This window comes from Hyla sarda, chromosome 5, assembly GCF_029499605.1.
Source record: "Hyla sarda isolate aHylSar1 chromosome 5, aHylSar1.hap1, whole genome shotgun sequence".
In the NCBI taxonomy this organism is placed as follows: domain Eukaryota; kingdom Metazoa; phylum Chordata; class Amphibia; order Anura; family Hylidae; genus Hyla; species Hyla sarda.
The window spans coordinates 348,412,325-348,434,957 of NC_079193.1; the positions used below are offsets into that span (position 1 = coordinate 348,412,325).

A 22,633-nucleotide genomic window follows, 5' to 3' on the forward strand; every position below is an offset into this window, starting at 1 on the left:
TCGCTGCAGCTGCCGCTGGTCAGTGTGGCCGCAGCGCCCGCTACTTGTTTAAGTAACCGGCAGATTGTTTAAGCAGCGGCAGCAGCATTGAATGAGTGGCGTCCCTGATTCTGTGCAGCGGAGGTAGCAGAGGACGTCACTCATCCTGCTTCACTGACCGCAGCCGACACCGGACCTGGCCTGCCGAGCGCGGCAAGGTAAGGAAGATAAAAAATAAATAAAAAAAAAACACTAAAAAGCAGGGGGAAAGGGAGGAAAATGAAAAAAAACTAAAACAAAGCGGGAGCCGCGCGTTGGTCACTGGTTTAAAGTGGCCATGACCAGGCTGCTAATCCTTAACAAGCAGTGGCTGCTGCGGCCACTTTAAATCAGTGACAAAAAGATTTATCGGCGTATAACACGCAGGCAGACTTTTTGTCTTGAATTTAAGTTTTAATAGTGCATGTTATACGCCGATAAATATGGTAGTAAAATGTAAAGTTTTCAAAGTTCGGGTTGGGGCAGAAAAGCAACACACGCCCCGAGGTAGGGGATTCTTGGTCTTACATAGCCTACGCCCCTCCCACAAACACAGGCCAGAGGGCTTAATCACTTGTGCTCGGGGCTTAAACCACGAGTACTTACCTGGAACATCTTACAACAATACATAAATACCATATACATAATAAGCGACTGAGGTGTGCCATAACCGTGATTGAGGGCACGCCTATAGAGGGCAAAAAGCAAGACAAGTAAGTATTTATATAATTTATTTGTATTTTACATAGGACTACATTGCCAACACCTAGAATACCTGTGACATTTCAGGCCAAGGTTTTGGGACATATCTAGCGGAACAAAATGAATTCCATCTCCCCATTGACTTGATGATATGGGCAGGTACCTTATGTTGCGATGCGGCTGAGGCAGCTCCAGTGCGGAAAGAATGTCCTGACAGATAAGCAGGATTGTAACTTAATGATTTCGCTAGCATGCAAATGTGTTTTACACAACTGTTGGTGGTTAGAAAAGCATTATTGAAGGGTAGTAAGAGTAGGTCTCCCTGCCATTGCAATGAGTAACTCATTGAAAACTCGAACGGGACACCATTTTTGCCCCTTCGGGAAATACAAGACCTGTACTTCAGTTGTTGAAGTTTTGGTGGAGACCAAGGTTAGCACATACACCTGATCCTGTGAGACTAGTTGAGACTTGACCAGGGACCCAGACTTAGTGTTTTGGCCTTAGAAACCCATAGAAGGCTAGATACATGGCTGCCTTGATTACTAGACTGTTTAGTAACCCAAAAGGAGACCCATCTAGTAGGTCTGACAATTCCCTAAACATTTCTCCTGATAATGGTACCCTGGCTGGAGTCTTGCTAACGGTTGTGTTGCATATTCCCTATAGGATAGCCTTGATGGGATGAGCCGTAAATAAGGAAAGTCTACTTGGGAACTGTATGGCCAGATGATACTGAACCCCAGCCAGGTACAACTTAATGTTACTGTAAGATAACTTTAGTTTATGATAGCAAAAAGCAACAAAACAAGTTAGTTGTTCAATGTGATCCGAACCAGCTGCCTTATACTTCTTGATAAAGTTCTAGGAGCTATCCCAGCCTCAATCATATGATCTATTGGTGTTGGCAGTCAGAGAATTCCTGATAAGATCCTCTGCCACTTTTTTGTACAGTTTTAATCCATCATTAAGGTGGTGACTGTTGGATCTGGCCTGCCCACCAAGTCTGCTCCTGGCATTACTTGAAAGAAAATTGAAACTTTCAGCCTAGATAGAGCATCCGCTGCAACATTTTTGGACCCCTGAATATGCACTGCCATGAAGTGAAAATTATTGCACAAAGCTACCCATACCAACCTCCTTAGAAACTTCATAACCAACTCTAACTTGGACCGCCCTATGTTTAAAATTTCTACCTTGGCTTGATTATCACAAACGAACATGACCGTTTTATGTGTCCAAGTCTGACCCCATACTACTGCAACTGCCACCACCGGTAATATTTCAAAAGCAGCCGAGGACTGTCTAAAATCAGAAAAATACTTGACTTGCTCCGGCCAGACATTCTCTACCCATTGGTTGTTATATATTGCCGCAAACCCTGTGCCTGATGAAGCGTCAGTATAGACCCTTGGAGAGGAGTCTGAGACTGCTGGTAGAAACATTGAGATGCCATTCCAGTCATTGAGGAAGCGCTGCCACATTGCTAAATCTGACCTAGCTGGTACCCCAAGGAAAATGAAACTGATTTGACACTGAGGACAATAATTTGAGCAGCCTGGCGATAAATGATCTCCCTTGTGGTATGATCCTCCTTGGGAATGCTAGCATCCCTAAGAGGGACTGACGTTCTGCCTTACCTACCTGAGATATGTTGAAATTCACTATTGTCTCTCTGATTCTGACTAATTTGTCCTGTGGCAACCTGGCCTACATCCTCACCGTCTCTAAAACTATACCCTGGAAAGTTAAGACGTGGAAAGGGCTTTCTATCTTAGCTGATGAGAATTGGACCCTTAGCTCATGGAACAACTTGAGTAAATTGGACAATTGGTGCGGCACTGCTGATGACTCTTCTAATAACAGGAAGTCATCCAGGTAATGAATGACATGCCTACACCCCACTACCTTCTCCAGGATCCATTGGAGGGCTAACGCAAGTTGGTCGAACAACCATGGGCTGCTCTTGGATCCGAAGGTCAACCTGACCGCAAAATAGTATGACTCCTCCCACTTAACCCCATACCACTGCCACAACTTCCTTTTTACCGGTAATTATTGGAAAGCGTCCACAATGTCCACTTTTGACAAACAGGCCCCTTGACCTAGTTCTAAGACTATCTGCATTGCTTCATCAATCAAAGCATACCTCATGCCTCATACCTCATGAATTTAATCTGGGAATGATGGAGGAATGAGGTGCTGACAATTCATAGATTAATCTCTTCTTTTCTATAGAATTTTCTTGAGACTATACCAATTGGACTGACCCTCCCGGAGGAGAATGGTGACGTGGTGAATGGACCAATCATGAATCCCTTCTGGACCTCGATGTTTAGCAGAGTTGCTGCTGTGACCAGATCATTGACTGCAGATAGGAGGTTCTTACACTTGTGCATGCTTTGTGGTAGCGCTACTAGGCCTGCGTGAAAACCACTGGTGAAATCCTCCATTAGCCACTGGACCCACTGTGGCTCAGGGTGGGAGCTCAATAAACACCCCAACACATCGATCTCCACCACGTCTAGTCATAACTGTGTATTTCTCTGCGTGTAGGCTAACCGAGGATGTTCTCTGAAGCAATTAAAACATATGTGCAGCAACCTGCACTGACTGTAACTGCAGTTGGATAGGTTGAAGTTGTTGCAAAGCTGGTTGCGACCTAGGAATCTTATCAGCCTACCCAACCTATCCACTGTGGCGGCAGCTCTTTGACCTGATGGGCCTGCTACAGCTGGACCTCTGGAGTTAGCCCCATCCCCCTTTGCCAACTGACACCATGCTGTTGCGTGCAAAATGGATTGACAATACCCACACGCTGGGGCTTTCAACCCTGCAAAGTGCCTACAGAACAGACCATTATCAATGTTTGCCCACTCCAGCTCCCTGTTATGCTGAACCAAAGCTGCTGCTGCTTTGAAAGAAAATGACTTGTGGTAGTCATAAAAGGTATTCCTGCCATATTTCATGCTTAGATCCGCCATGTTGAATAGGTAAGAATCCAACTCCTGACGTTTTTCTGGCTTCACCAAACACACTACATTACGGAATGTGCTAAAAGCTACTACAAATTCGGAAACGCTCAGTTTCCTATTTAGTCTGACATCCTTGATTCTAAACATCACTGCAACCTCCCCACAGGTTACCGTCTTCGTATCTGAGATGTCATGAACTGCAATCAACAGCGCGGCTAGATTGACATCCTTTCCTTCTATGATTTTCTTCCTTAAGTTGGAAGGTACAAAAAAGGTAGGTGCAATGTTTAGATCCATTGCCATCGTACCTGTTACTGGAGCACTCGAAGTGGAAGCCACTGGCGTACGGGGTGGGCTCGCCACTTGCTGGACTGTTGGCCCCGAGGTAACCGCAGGTACCATGGGCACGGTGATCGGGGCAGCCCTATCCCTTTCAAGATACTCCAGTCTGCTCTGGAAACCAGCCATGGATGACAACATGGAGTTCATCATCTGATGGATCTGGCCAAGCTGGGGACTGTCAGGGGATAGTTAGTCAGTGGTTTATATAGTTCGGCCTTTCTAGCCGTTGCCGCAAAAGCCACTCCCCTTCTGCGCAACTCCTCCATAATCTTTGGTATTGTCCAAATGCGATATGACGAGACACTGCCTCTGTCCAAAGCCCTTGACGGAGTCTCCGGAATTGACAAGATCTCCTCGATATCCGAAACATGCGACATGCTGACCGACAACCTGTCCGGTCTAGTAACAGGTGCCAGTGGACAAACAGAATTGTAAATGAACAACTATCCTAAAACCACCCTGACACATGCAAAGTGTTTTTTTTTTTTTTATACACACCTGCTACTGACTCTAGAAACACAAGAAACAACTTCACCCAGAGCTATGCCCTGGAAAAAATAAAATTGAAAAGACTAGCATTACTACCCATGACGAGAAGGCGAGTTGTATTGAAGTTTTTTGTAAAGATGCTAAGCCGCAACATGGTAGCCACGACTATGTACTTGCCATATAATGCGTACTGAGGATATATGAGAAAGGATATGAGGTATGCCATTGAAACGTGTTGACTGAACTAACTGTACAACGTGAAATATATATATATATATATATATATATATATATATATTTTTTTTATTTTTTTTTTTTCATTATTCTTACTTATTTCTAGATTAATTTATTTAATCAGAGAACAAGGTGGCAAGTAAGTTTGCCCTGAATGTGCTTCAGGTATGCTGGGACAGTCACTTATGCTATAATTATGTAATGGTATTGCTCTGCAAGCGTGTCAGTTAGAGATGAGCGAACTTACAGTAAATTCGATTCGTCATGAACTTCTCGGCTCGGCAGTTGATGACTTATCCTGCATAAATGAGTCCAGCTTTCAGGTGCTCTGGTGGACTGGAAAAGGTGGATACAGTCCTAGGAAAGAGTCTCCTAGGACTGTATCCACCTTTTCCAGCCCACGGGAGCACCTGAAAGCTTAACTAATTTATGCAGACTAAAGTCATCACCTGCCGAGCCGAGAAGTTCATGACAAATCGAATTTACTGTAAGTTCGCTCATCTCTAGTGTCAGTAGCAATGTGATACAAGTAACTACCCCCTGACGGGGTGCCAGGTAAAATGTGCACGTCACTTATGCTATCACTACATAATGATATTGCTTTGAAGACGTGTCAGTGGTGATGTGATGCAAGTAACTTCCAAACTGAAGACGTGTCAGGTATGATGGGCAAATCACTTAGGCTAAACGGTATTGCTCTGAAGACCTGTCAGTAGCAATGTAATGCAAGTACCTTCCAACCTGAAGACTTGTCAGGTATGATGGGCAAGTCACTTATACTACAAACTTTGTATCGTGGTTGTTCTGAAAGCATGCCAGTAACAAATGACGTGGGTGTCTTCCACCTGAAACGTGTGTGCGGTATTGCTCAAAAAATTTGTTAGTAACAACTGTGTGAGCGAATGCCACCTGACTGTGCGTCAGATACATAGGTGAATTGATAGTGACGGGCAAGGGAAGAAACAATGTTTTTTGTTGTTTTTTGAGGATATGTGCCACTTATGGTAGGACATTGTAAAATCTGGCAACGGACTTAACTGCATGGGGAAACGTGCCGACCGGCATGTATGGTTTGCTTATATGAGAATCAACTGATGCTTACCACTTGACCTAAGCTGACACCCACAGCCAGAGATAATATAATTACCCTGTAACTGATTCATCTATGTATGTATGTATGTATGTATGTGTCAAAGTATATGTCAGTTAACAAAACAGATACCGTTATTAGGTAAAACGTTGGCAATGTATACCGTCCCAGGACACTCTGAACCACTGTGACTTCAACAACTAAAGTGAACAGCAAACAATATCTAGTAAATGATAGCAGTATGCACCCGTACACAGTGCCCAGCTTCCCCACTGATACCCCACTTTGTGCAGGAACTTACCTACCGCCCTAAGCCACCATCAATAATTGGCTCCCATTGTACATGTTTAACATGCCCAGAGCAAAAGACCTGGTGCCTAAATATGTGGACCTACAAATATATCCCTGCTTTCCTCCCTCCCCCGTCTCACCCACGTTGTGCTCTTAGTATTAGTCAGCCCCCCACTGCCGCTGATTCGGCCACCTAACAATGGTATTGGTGCCCTGCCCTCCGCAATCACATGAGCGGTGAGGGAAAAACTGCCGATGATGCTAAGTAGATAGACTAATGCATAACACATGACAGCGCCAGTTAGCAACGCTGTGCGCAGGAAACGCCTTGCTATCAAACCGTCCCTGTATTTGTAAACCAAGCGCAGGAGGCCCAGAGCCCAGCCCACTGGTCCCGGCGTGTGCCCGCTCCGTGCCGACACTATACTGTAGTGGAGTTGAGAAGGGGCGGACCTTCTAAACTATATCACAGTAAGTAACCATGCAAGGCCATGTGCCGCATACCACCACACTATTACATTTTATAAGGTGCATGTTCTAACAGTAATTGGGGCAGCAGTGATGGGCTGGCAATACGGAAGATTGTGCATAACAAGAAAAATTGTGATGTCACCGTGAGCGATCGCAAGCCATAGCCAGCTGTAAATGCCCGGGCCATTACCCCGTGGCATTTACAGCTGGGGGGTAATGGCCCTTACCTATCCTGGCTGACTGAAAAACTGTGCAAACAAACGCATGAGCTAGCAGTAGTGCTTCTGAAACAGAGAACACTACAAATGCAACACACGCCCTGAGGTAGGGGACTCTGGGTGTTATATAGCCCACGCCCCTCCCACAAACACATCCCTTCGGGCTTAATCACTGATGTTACAGGTCCATATCATACAAAGCTAAAAAAAAATCTAAGAATGGTTTAAAGAGACTGTCATGTGAAAACTCCATTCATTTCTATGGGAGAACTGTAGATGCGCTGTAGATGCTGTACTTTTGGCGTTCCCATAGAAATAAGTATATATCGGGTGCCATCCACCGGAGGTGCTCTTCACTTAAAGCCAGGGTTCCAGAGATTGTTGGGGGTCCCAGCAGTAAGAAATCCCAGAAAGAAATCAGGTAAAAACACTGAAAGTAAAGTATCACCATCCTTGTTGAACTAAAGTCCATGTACTAATGCCTAGTACCAACCAGGGACCTGTGTGCACATGCCATGCACAATAGCCCTGGTTTCAGAAGAAATCAGTAGATCTGGAAGCAGCGTCCTGATCTCAGCAATACCTATAAAGGCAATGAAAATGGGGGGAAAGGTTTATGGGTAAATTTATGTCCGGAAATTCAGGAAATTGTTATTCCATTATTACAACTTATTTATTATCTCCACCTGAAGATTAGAGATGAGCACATTTTGGAATAATTTGATTCGGCCAATTCGCATAATTTTCTGAAAAAAATTGGTTCAATTTGAATGTTTTCGCAGCGAATAGCTATTAAAACATCTATTTACAGGCTACAGAGAGCCTCAATAGGGGTGTAGAACATTTTGCCTTGCTGTAACATGCATAGGGTGTGTGCTGGGTTAGTTAAATAATACTGTTATTCAGTATGACATGCAGATTCTTTAGGAAATGTCCATCATGCCATGAGAATGTAGTGATAAGAGTTACCTTTCATTCTGGACTTCTTACCTGGGTTTTATGGATCAAAATTATTTATTTAAACTCTATTACATTTTATTTCAAAATTTACAAGTCACTTTTCATAAATTATAAAAAGTCTTTAAACAAAGTCTGCAAACTACAAGGTGATCAGATAAGTGCCAAACATTGTTACATGCACATTACAGACAGAGCTATAGCTAGCTCTTTTTGCTCTCTCTGGCACAGGACATCATGGAACCTGCAACACAAATATACAAGTATTATCCTCCCCTTTTCCCTACAAATGACTCCAGCCTCCTCCAAACACAATGCCACCAGCCTTCCCACAACACACAAGTGGGGAGATTTATCAAAACTCATGCAGAGGAAAAGTTGTCCAATTGCCCATAGCAACCAATTAGCTTGCTTCTTTCATTTTCAACAAGGCCTTTGCAGAATGAAATATGAAATCTGATTGGTTGCTATGGGCAACTGGGCAACTTTTCCTTTGCACAGGTTTTGATAAATCACCCCAATGTTGCAGGTGTATACTTTTGCCTCACCTTTTACAGTATCTAGGCCCTTGATACTTTAACAGGAACAAAATAGTACACCACTTAGATGTACATATGTGGTATGGACTTATGAGGGGAGGACACTGCGCTACAGTATGCTTAAAAAAGTATTTGTGCATAACACCAGCAGTACACACCAGTGCTGCAGCACATAGTCGCTGTGTACTAAACTCAAAATTGCACTTTCTCTCTCAATCTCACTCCCTTCCTTACCAGTGCTTCTAGGCAGGATTTGTGCTTAAGCTGAATCGCTGCTGTTCTATGCAACACACTGTGCAATACATTGCTCTCTGTCCCTCTCTGTAATAGAACACTGTAGTCACTGGGAGGTGAATCGCTGCAGTAAGAATACTTTTCTGTGCAACACAGACTGCTCTCTTTCCCTCTGTGCAACAGAATGCTGATGTGACCAGGAGGTGAATCGATGATGGAAAAAAGCTTTTTTGGCCAATACACAGCGCTGTCTGTCCCTCTCTCTCTGCAATGAAAGGCTGAAGTGACTGTCCGCAATACGGCAGCCAATTATATAGGGCTGTGACATCACAGGGGTGACTGGCTGCCTTTCACAGTATCTAGGCCCTTGAGACTTTAACAGGAACAAAATAGTACACCACTTAGATGTACATATGTGGTATGCACTTATGAGGGGAGGACAATACGCTATAGTATGCTTAAAAAAATATTTGTATACAACACCAGCCGGTGAGTTCTTTTGCCTGACCTTTCACAGAATCTAGGCCCTTGAGACTTTAACAGGAACAAAATAGTACACCACTTAGCTGTACGTATGTGGTATGCACTTATGAGGGGAGGACAATGCGCTACAGTATTCTTAAAAATGTATTTGTGTATAACACCAGCAGTACACACCAGTGCTGCAGCACATAGTTGCTGTGTACTAAACCCAAAATTGCACTCTCTCTCTCAATCTCACTCCCTTCCTTACCAGTGCTTTTAGGCAGGATTTGTGCTTGAGCTGAATCGCTGCTGTTCTATGCAACACACTGTGCAATACACTGCTCTCTGTCCCTCTCTGTAGTAGAACACTGTAGTCACTGGGAGGTGAATCGCTGCAGTAAGAATGCTTTTCTGTGCAACACACACTGTGCAACAGAATGCTGATGTGACCAGGAGGTGAATCGATGTTGGAAAAAAGCTTTTTTGGCCAACACACAGTGCTGTCTGTCCCTCTCTCTCTCTCTGCAATGAAAGGCTGAAGTGACTGTCCGTAATATGGCAGCCAATTATATAGGGCTGTGACATCACAGGGGTGACTGGCTGCTGATGCATCATGTGATTCAGGGTCATCCTGCCTACCCTTGTTCCTGCGCGAAGTGATTTGCACAATCGAATCACGACGATATCCGCATTCGTTACGAATCAAATTTTTCCTGAAATTCGTGACGAATTGGATTCGCCAGATTAGATTCGCTCATCCCTAGTGAAGATCACTAGATCAGCTCCACTCAAAGCCAAGTGCAGTATGATAGTGCAGTATCATTGGCTGCGCCAAAGAGTTTGAATAGAGCCCCAGTACACATAAAGTTTACCACCACTTTATTCAAATAGTAGCACTCGAGGACCCTAGTTATTATGACTGGTGGGAGTCCACTTAATCAGAACCTCATCAATTAGACAATGAAGGAAGCCATTAACTTTCAAAAGCTTTTGGCTAACATTTTGTACAGCTGACATCTATCTCTCCTGATCTTCCCATACATTTGGCATTGCTTAAAGTTCATGTGTTCTCTATGAAGAGGTAAGCTAGACCAGACAGCTCTAAAGGCAGCATATCTCTCCAATTACAGAAGAATCAGACAATTGCAATCCAACAAGCCTGATTCTTTTCTCCTTCGACACCAGTTGGGGGAGAGTCTTGACCATCATGCACCTTAGATAGTAAGGCTATGTTCAGATGGCAGAATTATCTGCAAGGAATTTTGTGGAAGAATTTTGCTGGAAATTCCACCAATATTTACTGCACATTCTCTTAAATTCTGCCATCCCACACATCAGAATTTTCACTGCAGCCATTCAGCTAAAGAAATTCTGCTTTCTGCATTCCACAAAACTATAAGTCCAGTACTATATTTTGCAAAAAGTTCTGCTGGAATTCCACATATATTGTGTTAGAACTCCGACGGAATTAAACAAATTCTCAATTCCATTCAGCAACCTTTGCGGATTAAATTTTGGGGGAAATTGTGGATATTCCGCTTCCTGAACATAGCCTAAAGTGAAAGGGAACCTTTATACCTATCATGTGGATAAGGAATAAGTTGCAATCATAAATGACCTTTATGAATGACTGATCTTTATAAAGAAAATGTGTACAATATTCTAGGGTGATCAATCAGTGGTCAGTGTGAGCTTAGTCCAAGTACATGACTGAGTTATGAACTATGGAGGTGAAACTTGTTTATACTGTAAAAGGGTAAAAGATACAGATTTCCACTTTTCCCAAACCATGAATAGTAAAAGTATGGCATATATAATGTTTTTATTTATATATGTTATATATTGGCGTTCTAAGTAATTTTTTCCATTATTTGTTACATTTTAGTTTTTTTTTTGTTTACTGCTCAATATTATTCATGGACACAAAGCTATTTAAGTGTGGCAGAGCTGTATCACTTGTGGTAAGGTTTCACAATTCTGTGTTACAAACAGGCATGGACTGAATATTCTACTTTCTGATTAGACCAAGCAGAGTTAATTTCGATGGGTCTCAGGATCCTATATTCCCACCGGGAAAGAACAAGGGTCGTATAATGAGAGCAATTAAATGCAATGAACGATTTACACTCCTGGTAATTGGAGTTTCAAGAGTAAGGAAAATGAGTTTTGTTTACATATTATTGGACTTGACAATTGTCGCCGAAATTCTCATTTGATTTTTTTTTTTTTTTTAGTCCCAGGGAATCTGGCACAAAGGCTTCTATGGATTTTGTATAAATACCTAAATAAAAAAGTAAAAAATAAAACATTTGTACAGTAGATGCCTAAAATTAATTGAGTTTAACAATATTACTAATTTTGTTTTATAAATAAAATAACATACAATTCTCCTTTGCCTATTCTATAATGTTTTGACGAGTGTTTTTTTAGTAGACTTATTTTGGGAGGTTAAACAGGAACGAGAGATTGACAAAAGGGGAAGAGAGTATTGGATGATATTTGGAGCTTACTGCAATGTTTGTTTGATACTGTACAGTTAGACAAACATTTTTCAGCCATACATGACTTAAAGGAAACCTGTCAGGTGATGTAGACTGCCACATCTGAAAGCAGCATACAGTATGACAGAGGGAGCCAAGCTGAGCTCTGTGATATATAAGTAGATATGGTTTGGAAGAGGATTTCTTGATAAAAAACATTAAAGTGGTACTCCACTGCTAGACATCTTATCCCCTATCCAAAGAATAGGGGGAAAGATGTCTGATCGTGGTGGTCTCTCTGCTGGGAACCCCCATGATCTCCCACAGAACTCAATGTTCTCTACAAATGTCAGGTTCCTGCAAATGTCCTTCTGACCATGCCCCTCATGACGTCACACCACGCCCCTCCATTCATGTCTATGGGAGGTGGCGTGTCAGCCACCCCCTGGTGATGTCACACCACCCCCGTTCCATGGCCATGACATCACGATCACGGATTCCGGCTTCAAGCATTCTGAAGAAAATGCTCAGAAAGCTGGAGCACCAGAGTGCCCCTTTAAAACCTAACTTCTAAGTAAATCAACAGGAGTCTAGCTATCTCCACCCACACAACATGACTGACACACACACTGATACAGAAGTTTATTGAAATTATGGTTACACTTTAAGAATGATTGGGATGTATTCTTTCCATTACAGTGTCTCACTAAAAGAATTAAGACATCTGATCTGCAAAGGTGGCAGGTGCCAGATCCCTACTGATCGAGTATTGATGGCCTAGTCAGAGAATAGGCTACACATTTTTTTTTTACAGGATACTACTGAAACCCATACATTTTGCTTAAAATGTAACAAAAAAATTTGGCACATGTAAATCAGAAATTTTTGTCATTTATTTCAGGGACATCTGTACAGGATCAGGGGCTCCTGTCTTCAACAGAACTCAGGAGTCCCTGGTTCTGTCCTTAATGAGCCCAGTGAATAATTGTTTCTTACTTACATTTACTGAGCAAGGTAAGTGTTCACTGAGCAGGAGGCCTACAGTGTCCATCTCCCTGCTCAGTACATAGTTTCAATTTTGCCCAAGGTAGGGTGCCAGAGAAACTACAAGAGTCCTCACTTCTCTATATTAAGAAGCAATGTGCTATGCATGGCTAAGTAGGTTATTGCCTCTTAACCTCTTACATTTGTGAACTGGGTTCTCTGCACTTGGCCCAGCTAGTGATAACTTTTAATTAAATGGGTTCAAAAGTGATTAAAAAACAAAAACTTAGCTACTTTCTATAAAACCCATGCCACCCCTGTCCTCAGGTTGCGTGTCAGGAACAAAGCAGTTATGTTTTTTCTAATTCTGGATAAATCTCTTAAGTGAGAGAATCCTCATGCCACCATCATTTTCAAAAAGGTATCCTCTTCATAAGACATTGCAAGCAAACCTAACACTTTTTTTGTATTAGCGCTAACCTCGGCATCTACTACTATATTTATATATTAGAAACCACAGGTTGCAACAAAGCCCAACTCAAGTGAATGCAATATGTAACAAAGCCAATGAACAAGACAAGGAAAAAAGGCGCTCCATGGTGAAGAGGAATAATGAAAACTGCTTATCAAAGGGAGTTGTGTAACCACATACGCAGGGTTGGCTCTGCCTATGGGCAAAATATGCAGCCCCCTAGAGCGCCCTCTTGATGGGGGGGGGGGAGATGTTCTTCCTGCCGCAAGAAAGTTAGATAACCAGCATCTGAACCACTTGCTTAGCCAGCAGCATGAGAAGGAGGTTAGTTACAGTGTGTCACCCCAGTAGTGAGCTAATGACATGAGAGGGGGACTTGTTACAAGGTGTCACCCCAGTAGTAAATTGGGGCATTTCAAAGAGAGGGCCAAAGGGCAGAGTCAAGGGGGTGGCAAAATTACAAAAATACAAAAGTGACAAAAATCCTTGCACCAACCCTGCACATACACAACAATGGAACATGTGTGTAGGGTTGTAAATCCTGTCTGCATCCTTCCTGTACGAGAGTGATACAGACAAAAACAGGGAGATACTTATGGTGCTGACCAGGAGCAGGACATCAACGATGATAGAGGTAAGTAGCTTTATTAACCAACAGGCAACGTGTTTCGCTGAATCCTAGTTTTTGTCTGTTTTGAAGTTTTACTGGTTGCAATGAACAAGACAGGAAGCATTTCGAGAAAAAAAACAAAATAATAATTTTTTTTTATCCTTTCTGGTAATCCTGTATGATTGGTTAGGAATGTAAAAGTAGAGACATTGAGATGGAGTAAGACCAAGATACATCAAACTCCATGGAGATTTGCCTTACCTTGTTCTAAAATTCGTAGGGTGAGGATGTCCATCATATAAAGATAAATAATCATATTCTTCTTCAAGCGCAAATGATTGAAAGGCAATCTGGATTCGGTTTTGTTCTTCTCCTATTATTACCCATGTGCAATTTGCACCATTTGGATAGCCATATGGGAAGCCTGGGCTTTCTATAGTTCCATTCAATCCTTTTAATGTTCCACCACAAGTATATATAAATCCTGGAAAAAGAACAGACAGATCATAAATATTTATTCCTGAATACATTAAGTTTAATGGTCCTACTGACACAATTGATATAGATGTGATATAGATTAAAGGAGATCTGTAGTAGTAATTTTTCAGAATCCCCTGTGCCTGGGCTGCAAAAAGTAACAAAATAAACTTTAACTCATCTTCCAACATCCCCCCGTTTTGCTTATATCGGTGTCCTGCTTCTCTCGAGCTGGTCTTCTTCCTGCTTTTTGGGGACAATGAGTCATAATGCACTCAGCGCATCGCCGGCCGCTTCGATGCCTTGCCTCTGCCAGTAAGAGAGCGCACTGTCATGTAGCCTGGGCAGTATAGAGAAGGTGGGGCCCAGGCTGGTTACATGACAGTGCACTCAGTCTATCACTGGCCTAGGCGGGACATCGCTGCGGCCGCTAAGCGCAGTATGACTCATCGTCGTCAAGAAAATCGGAGGACTGGGACACCGATATTGGCTAAAGTTTTTTTTGTTACTTTTTGCAGCCTGGGCACAGGGGAATCTGAAAAATTATTAATACTGTTCTCCTTTAAATAATATACTGTATGTAGACACTGAATAGACAGATAACCATTGCAGATATGTGTTACTTAATATTCTATTTGTATGAACGTATAAAGGACATATAAACCTTTGTAGCCAAGTATTATCCTGAGAATGGGGCTCTGTAATAGAATATCACTATGCTGGAAAAATTATTGTCTTTTATAAGTGAGGGTTAGGGAAAAGCTGCCATTATGATTGACATATATAAATGGAAATGTTCCTGGAGGGTTTCATAGTGAAGAGATGTCATGAAAGAATAGTAATTTCAATGCAGGGTGTCTTAGATATAATAGACTTAATCATATGTAGTTAAAAGATACAACCAGAGGCATAACTAGTAACCAATGCAAAATCTGCAACAGGGCTCCATATGCCAATTAAAATACTGGTCTCATATGGGGCAGATGTGCTTTGGGGCCCCCTAGGGCACCAGGGTCCAGATGCGACCGCTTCCTCTGCACCCCCTATAGCTACGCCCCTGGATACAGTAGATTAGACAGAACAGATTAATTTATGGGGACAATGGTTGGATTAAACTGCTCAGTATGGAAATTGAGGCAGGGAAGGTTAGGCAGGATTAAGAGAATCCTATGTTAAAAGGGTATTCCATCCAAAGACATCCTTTGTATAGGAGATAAGATGTCTGATCGAGGGGGGCACCACTGGGATCCCCCGTGATCTCCGTGCAGCACCCGACATTCTGTGCCGTGCTACGGATCCAGTCTTGGAAACCCCTGAGTTTCCCGAGACTGGAGACGTTATGTCACACAACGCCCCCTCCATTCATGTCTATGCACAGAATGCTGGGTGCTGCACAGAGATCAAGTGGAGTCTTAGGATAGGGGATAAGATGTCTATAGGCGGAATACCCCTTTAAAGGGGTACTCCGGCACTGAGACATCTTATCCCCTATCCAAAGGATAGGGGATAAGATGCCAAATCGCGGGGGCCCCGCCGCTGGTCCTGCAGCTGTCACACCCCCTCACATAGGCTTGCATTCAGGGGGCGGAGCGTGACGTCACACGAGACTGGGCCGTAACGTCACAATGCTCCGGCCCCCGTGATCGCAAGTAATCAGACCAGGAGGGAACGTGCTCTGGGGACTGATTCTAACGGGGTGCTGCGTGCAAGATCACGGGGGTCCCCAGCGGCGGGACCCCCACGATCAGGCATCGTATCCCCTATCCTTTGGATAGGGGATAAGATGTCTTAGCGCCAGAGTACCCCTTTAAGTGTTTTTGGGTGTTGGATAGTAAGATTATATACAGTATGTTACTTAATTTTTTGGAGAAGCAGCAAGAAACCTAGGGGTCTAGAGATTCCATAAAAATAGCATTTTGCTTTTTTGATGCATCTTAAAAACAGGGCTTTACATATTCTCAGCAGGACAGGTAAAATGTTGATGTTTGTGCAAGTCATGAGCATGTCTGAACAGTGTTCAGAAACCTCTTTTATACATGTGTGTTTTTTGCTGTACAGAGGTATGTACCAAACTATGTACCAAACTAAAATAAACCGAAATAAAAATAAACAAACTAAACTAATAAAAAATAAGCAAGTTTAGCAAAAACAACATCTTGCAAATCTTAATTCCCAGCCGAAATTGTACTATACAAAATGTTTTTTTTTTGTTTGTTTTTTTGTTTATTGTTTAAAAGTGACTCAATACGTGATGAATCACAGCTAACAAGGTAGAGCATGTCGAATATCATTGATATAATTTCCTCAAATTTTACTTAAATTAATTTTACTTAAAAGAGGCTGATAATGCAAATGCCTTGAGACAAGTACATAATAAATCATACATTTACTTGATAGACTCTTGCAGGATATTGAGAAATATGAATGAAGGAGATCTAATCTAAATATATAAAACTCAACGTTTGTATGTATGTGTGTATGTTCCAGCATCACGTCCAAACGGCTAAAGATATTGACGTGAAACTTGGCACACATGTTACATATATGTCAACAACAAACATAGGATAGTTGATTTAACCCTTACTCACCCCCATTTGCCAGGGGCGGGGTTTATGTTTAATGTCCCATGCAAGTTAATGGGAAATATATGTTACTGCATAACTTCCAAACGGCTTGAGATATTTCAATAATACTTGGTCACATATTACTTATATATCCACTTAAAATATAGGATAGTTCATTTAACCCTTAACTACCCCCATTTGTGAGGGTAGGGTTTTTTGTTTAAAGTCCCATGCAAATCAATGGGAAATGTATGTTCCCACATATCTTCCGTACAACTGGAGATATTTCAATAACTGGTACACATATTACGGGTCGGGATAGGAGGTCGACATAGGAGGTCGGGATAGGAGGACCGGGATAAGAGGACCGGGATAAGAGGACCGGGATAAGAGCACCGGGATAAGAGGAACGGGATAAGAGGACCGGGATAGGAGGACCAGATAGGAGGTCGGGATAGGAGGACTGGATAGGAGGACGAGATAGGAGGACGGAATAGGAGGTCAGGATAGGAGGTCGGGATAGGAGGACGGGATAGGAGGACGGAATAGGAAGACGGGATAGGAAGACGGGATAGGAGGTCAAGATAGGAGGTGGGGATTGGAGGTCGGGATAGGAGGTCGGGATAGGAGGTCGGGATAGGAGGTCAGGATAGGAGGTCAGGATAGGAGGTCGGGATAGGAGGACGGGATAGATGGACTGGATAGGAGGACGGGAAAGGAGGTCGAGATATGAGGACGGGATAGGAGGACGGGATAGGAGGACGGGAAAGGAGGATGGGAAAGGAGGTTGACATAGGAGGACGGGAAAGGAGGTCGAGATAGGAGGACGGAAAAGGAGGTCGAGATATGAGGACGGGAAAGGAAGTCAGGATAGGAGGTCGGGATAGTAGGTCGGGATATGACAACAATATATGAGGACGGGCTATGAAGTCAAAAGCTTCCTCCTTTGTTTATTTTCCTCCCCAACAAGGATTAGGAAGGAAAAACCGGGCAATGCCGGGTACTCAGCTAGTGTGGTATATAAATAAACTCAAGTCAATGAAAAATCATTTCCATCTCTGTTCTAGTTAAACATTTATCACGACTTGGAGAATTCTCAGTCAAAAAAACAAGAAAGAAAGAAAAGGAGACAATGCAGCTAATCAATGTTGCCAATGTATAATAATTGAAACAATGTTTCTTGTTGTATTAATTGTTTGTTTTCTGCCTTCCGACCCAAATTACAAGCTGACATCAAATATTCATCGCTAATGAGGAAAAACAAGACGGAAGATGGCCTTTGAAGCTGATCCAGGCAAAGGAGATGAATTTTTCAATCTAAGTTCCCAAAGGAAATCAAAAACACAATTAAGATGGATTCACTCTAAAATGATATGATAATTTTTTATTTTTTATTTTATTTATTTATTTTTGCCATATATGTTCAGATTAGTCAAGACCTTATCACTCCCAGGATGCATTATAAATAATGTGAAGATGGACTTATGGTACCCTCTGTGCTTGTAAACAGACAGAAGATCCGGGAAACACTATAAACCGCCTAGGCCTTTTAATATTGGATCAATTTCTGAAACATGTTCACGCTTACATGAGTGGTTCAGAGACAGTTTGTGACTGTCTTTCTGTAATTCATATGGTAATTTAGATGTGACCAAAGAGAACACAAATATTTATTAATAAAAAAATATAGAAATATTCATAACATTTAGAAAATATTAATGGATACTTTTTTGTGTTTAGGCAAAAATAAAAAAATAGAAATAAATGTGAAAGTAAGAAAGGGCGAATGATCACTGGCACAGGTTGACTGGTTATCTACAGATACAGAACTCAAAATCTTCTGAATTGTAGATGATATTAAGAGGTATTACCATCCTCTGTGATGGCAAATTTCAACTATATTCCCCTCATGACATTTGAGACATGGCATTCGATCAATTCCATGCCCACTGAGCTTCAAGATTAGTTGGGGTAAAATTATTGAGACCAATTCTGATCATAAAGGGAGGGCAGTGATCATGAAGAAATGACACTGATCATAAAGGGATGGCACTTATGAATACATTTTTATATTTTGACTTGACATCAGGATCGTATGACATCAATGTTTTTGGAACTGAAGGTACATGTGGTGCTTGGAGAGACTATGGGGGAGATTTATCAAAACCTGTCCAGAGAAAAAGTTGCTGAGTTGCCCATAGCGACCAAATTAAAATGCTTCTTTAATGTTTTAGATGCCTTTAAAAAAAATGAAAGAAGCGATCTGATTGGTTGCTATGGGCAACTTAGCAACTTTTCCTCTGGACAGGTTTTGATAAATCTCCCCCTATAACTACTAGTACAAACCATAAGCCTACCTAAGGTAACAATAACGTGAACCTACATGCATCCAGTAACCACCCATCCCGCTCATACATTAAACACTATACCTGTGGTAAGACTTGTCAGACATAAGCACAATTGTAATCATGGGGAATCTGATGAACTGGAGAGTTCTATGTGTTGTCAAAGGTTTAAGAAGAGGGGCAATTCTTTCTCAGGTGATTGATGGTCCTCTATACAAAATTCGAAACGTACTTGACTATTACGTTTTCACAAATCGTTGGCTTCATATGTAAATATACAGTGGTTTTGTAAGAGCATCCTCCCCTTAAGTCCATCCTGCATGGTGGGGTTAGGGTAAAGTCCAGATGAGGCATGACTTTGGGAAATATGTTGTGGTGTGGCGTGTTGCCAAAGCACAAAATTACAACATGATAAAAATTATTTTTTTAAAGTGGTTCTTTTTCATGCAAAACATGTAGTTTTTCTGCTGATTGAAAACTATTTACTAGTTCAGACATGTTTTGACAACATTCTGTACCAATAAATTTCTGCCTCTCTCTGTATTGAAGATGGAACAGAAAATCCCATCTACTATTAAATTATCTAATAGTTACCCTAGTAACTAACAGTAAATTGGACAATTGGTGGACAACCCTAAGAAGAGGTATTTCAGTTAAAACCATATACAAATCAACCACTGGGACCCCCCCATGAGATTCAGGATGGGGCTTGGACTTTCCCTGCTGCATGGAGTGGTGGGGTCAATACACACTTGGAGACACTCAAGTAAAGTGCTCAGGTATCTCCGGAGATCACAGGGGGTCCCAGAGGTCAGATACCCTATGATCATTCAGGGGGTGCATTTTTAAGGCTAGAAAGACTGTTTTTACCTGAAAATGCACAGTTTTTTGTCTTAATTGAAACTCCCTTGGGTCTCATCACCAAGACAATGCATCAGGTGTACTCTATTCAACCAACACAAATGGAATCATTAGTTTATTTATACATTCTTGTGGCAGGTTTGACAATTATTTTACTGCACAATATTCAATTCATCAGATATATTGCATATCCTCAAAAAACAATTAAGAAACAATAAACTGTTGACTTTGCTATGACGGGATTCTTAATAAATAGACTGATTTGTAAGTCCTTATTATTACTAGTAATATGTGTCATTAATCTAAACCATGAATTAATGAGCCACAATAGCAGAACAAAGCAAAAGGTGTTCGGATTCAAAAACTTTACAGAACCCTTAAACAGAAGACAACAAATCCACTGGAGACCACCCACACATATCTCGAAGATGGATGAGTTCTACGTCCTACAAACAATTAATTGAAGATTTTAATGCATTCTTAAATTAAACCTCTCCTGGAGGAAAAGAGTCCATGTGAGCACCATCTTAGCTTTTTCATACAAATGCAAATTGGAAGATGCATTTTGCATATTTATCTTCTATGCATTCATTTATAGCAGTTCAGTGTGAACACTTCACTATGGATTAGATTGCCATTGTTTTCATAACAATAGTTTATTTTCTTGAGAACTATTTCTGTTCTGGTGAAATTTGTACATAATACATCTTCTTGCTGATTGTAAAACATAGAGATTAAATGAGCAAAAAAAAAAAAAAATTGTTGACCCAGTGCACTGGGTAAAAAATTACATATTCATACACTGACAAAATAAAATTGTCAGTTTGTCAAAATAAAATAGTCAAATTGTAAAATTGACAAAATAAGTATTTGTAAAATTGTCGTATTCTGACCTCTATAACGTTTCTATTTTTCCGTATACTGGACAATATGGGGCAATAATCTGTAGTTTTTATTGTTAATATATTTTTTTTTGATGGAACCTTATGACAAATGTATATATATATATATATATATATATATATATATATATATATATACACATTTTTTTTTCTGACATGTGATTTCACAAAAAATTTTCAATTGTGGTGTTTGGTATTTTGTTACATTAACACATTTTACTTGATCATAAACTTTGTATTTTAATAGTTCAGACATTTTAACAAGTGGCAATACTATAGTACGTATACTATTATATGCAATAATCTACAATCCTTCTGTACAGCTTGACTCTGCATTCTGCACAAGAAGATGGGCCATCCTGACTCTGCACTCATTGGACCCCCACAATTGTACTGCAGGGGGCTTCTCCCAAACCTATCTGCACCTACCAAAATGTCTATAGATGTCGTGATCAGCATTGATCATAGAATCTCTAGGTTAATGGCAGACATCAGCATGATCACTAATATCTGCCATTAGCAGTGAGGCCCCGGCTATTTATAGCAGCCGTAACTCACCAACTGTATATTTACATCACTTGTCCTTAACCCCTTAACGACGCAGGACGTAAATGTACATCCTGGTGATGTGGTACTTAACGCATTATGACGTACAATTATGTTCTGAGAATAACCGCGGGCATCGGAGCGATGCCGGCATCATGCACGGAAGGTCCCGGCTGTGGATCGCAGCCAGGGACCTGCCGGTAATGGCGGACACACGCGATCCCGCAGATGTCCGCCATTAACCCCTCAGATGCCGTGATCAATACAGATCACGGCATCTGCAGCATCGCGGTCACTTAACAGGATGATCGGATCGCCCACAGCGTTGCCGCAGCGATCCGATCATCCTGCACGGCAGACGGAGGTCCCCTCACCTGGCTCCGCTGCCTTCCGGGAGTCTTCTGCTCTGATCTGCCTTCCCGCAGACCAGATCAGAAGATGACCGATAATGCTGATAAGTGCTGTGTCCTATACATAGCACTGAACAGCATTAGCAATCAAATGGTTGCTATAAATAGTCCCCTATGGGGACTATAAGAGTGTAAAAATCAAAGTAAAAAATGTAAAAAATAAAGTTAAAAAAAATGTGAAAAACCCCCTCCCCCAATAAAAACGTAAATTGTCCCATTTTCCCTATTTTACCCCCAAAAAGTGTAAAAAAAATTATTTTATATACATATTTGGTATCAACGCGTGCGTAAATATCCGAATTATTAAAATAAAATGTAAATGATCCCGTAGGGTGAACGGCGTGAACGTAAAATAAAATAATCCAAAAAAACAGCTTTTTTATAACATTTTATTCCAAAACAAAAAAAAAATAAAAATGTAATAAAAGTTTTGTATAAGCAAATATGGTATTAATAAAAAGTACAATACAAATAGCCCTCATACCACCGCTTATAGGGAAAAATGAAAAAGTTATAGGTCTTCAAAATAGGGGGATTTTAAACGTACTAATTTGGTTACCGTATATACTGCCGACCCGAGTATAAGCCGAGACCCCTAATTTCAACCCGAAATCCCAGGAAAAGTTATTGACTCGAGTATAAGCCTAGGGTGGGAAATACCTCATCCCCCCCTGTCATCATCCAGACCCGTCATTAACATCCTCATCATCCCCTTGTCATCATCCCACACATCCCCCCTTCATCATCCCCTTGTCATCATCCCACACATCCCCTTATCATCCCACACATCCCCCCTTCATCATCCCCTTGTCATCATCCCACACATCCCCTTATCATCCCACACATCCCCCCTTCATCATCCCCTTGTCATCATCCCACACATCCCCCCTTCATCATCCCCTTGTCATCATCCCACACATCCCCTTATCATCCCACACATCCCCCCTTCATCATCCC

At 41.6% G+C, this 22,633-nt stretch overlaps 1 protein-coding gene across 6 annotated transcripts in view; it reads right to left on the bottom strand.

Moving 5' to 3' along the window:
* The window catches only part of CSMD3 (CUB and Sushi multiple domains 3), a 1,342,864-nt gene that overhangs the window by 1,183,059 nt on the left and 137,172 nt on the right, over nt 1–22,633 (bottom strand). For all 6 annotated transcript variants that reach the window (XM_056522623.1, XM_056522621.1, XM_056522626.1 and 3 more), the window contains exon 2: nt 13,833–14,055. In XM_056522623.1, coding sequence (XP_056378598.1) covers nt 13,833–14,055 — 223 coding nt within the window. The remainder of the gene's footprint in view (nt 1–13,832; nt 14,056–22,633) is intronic.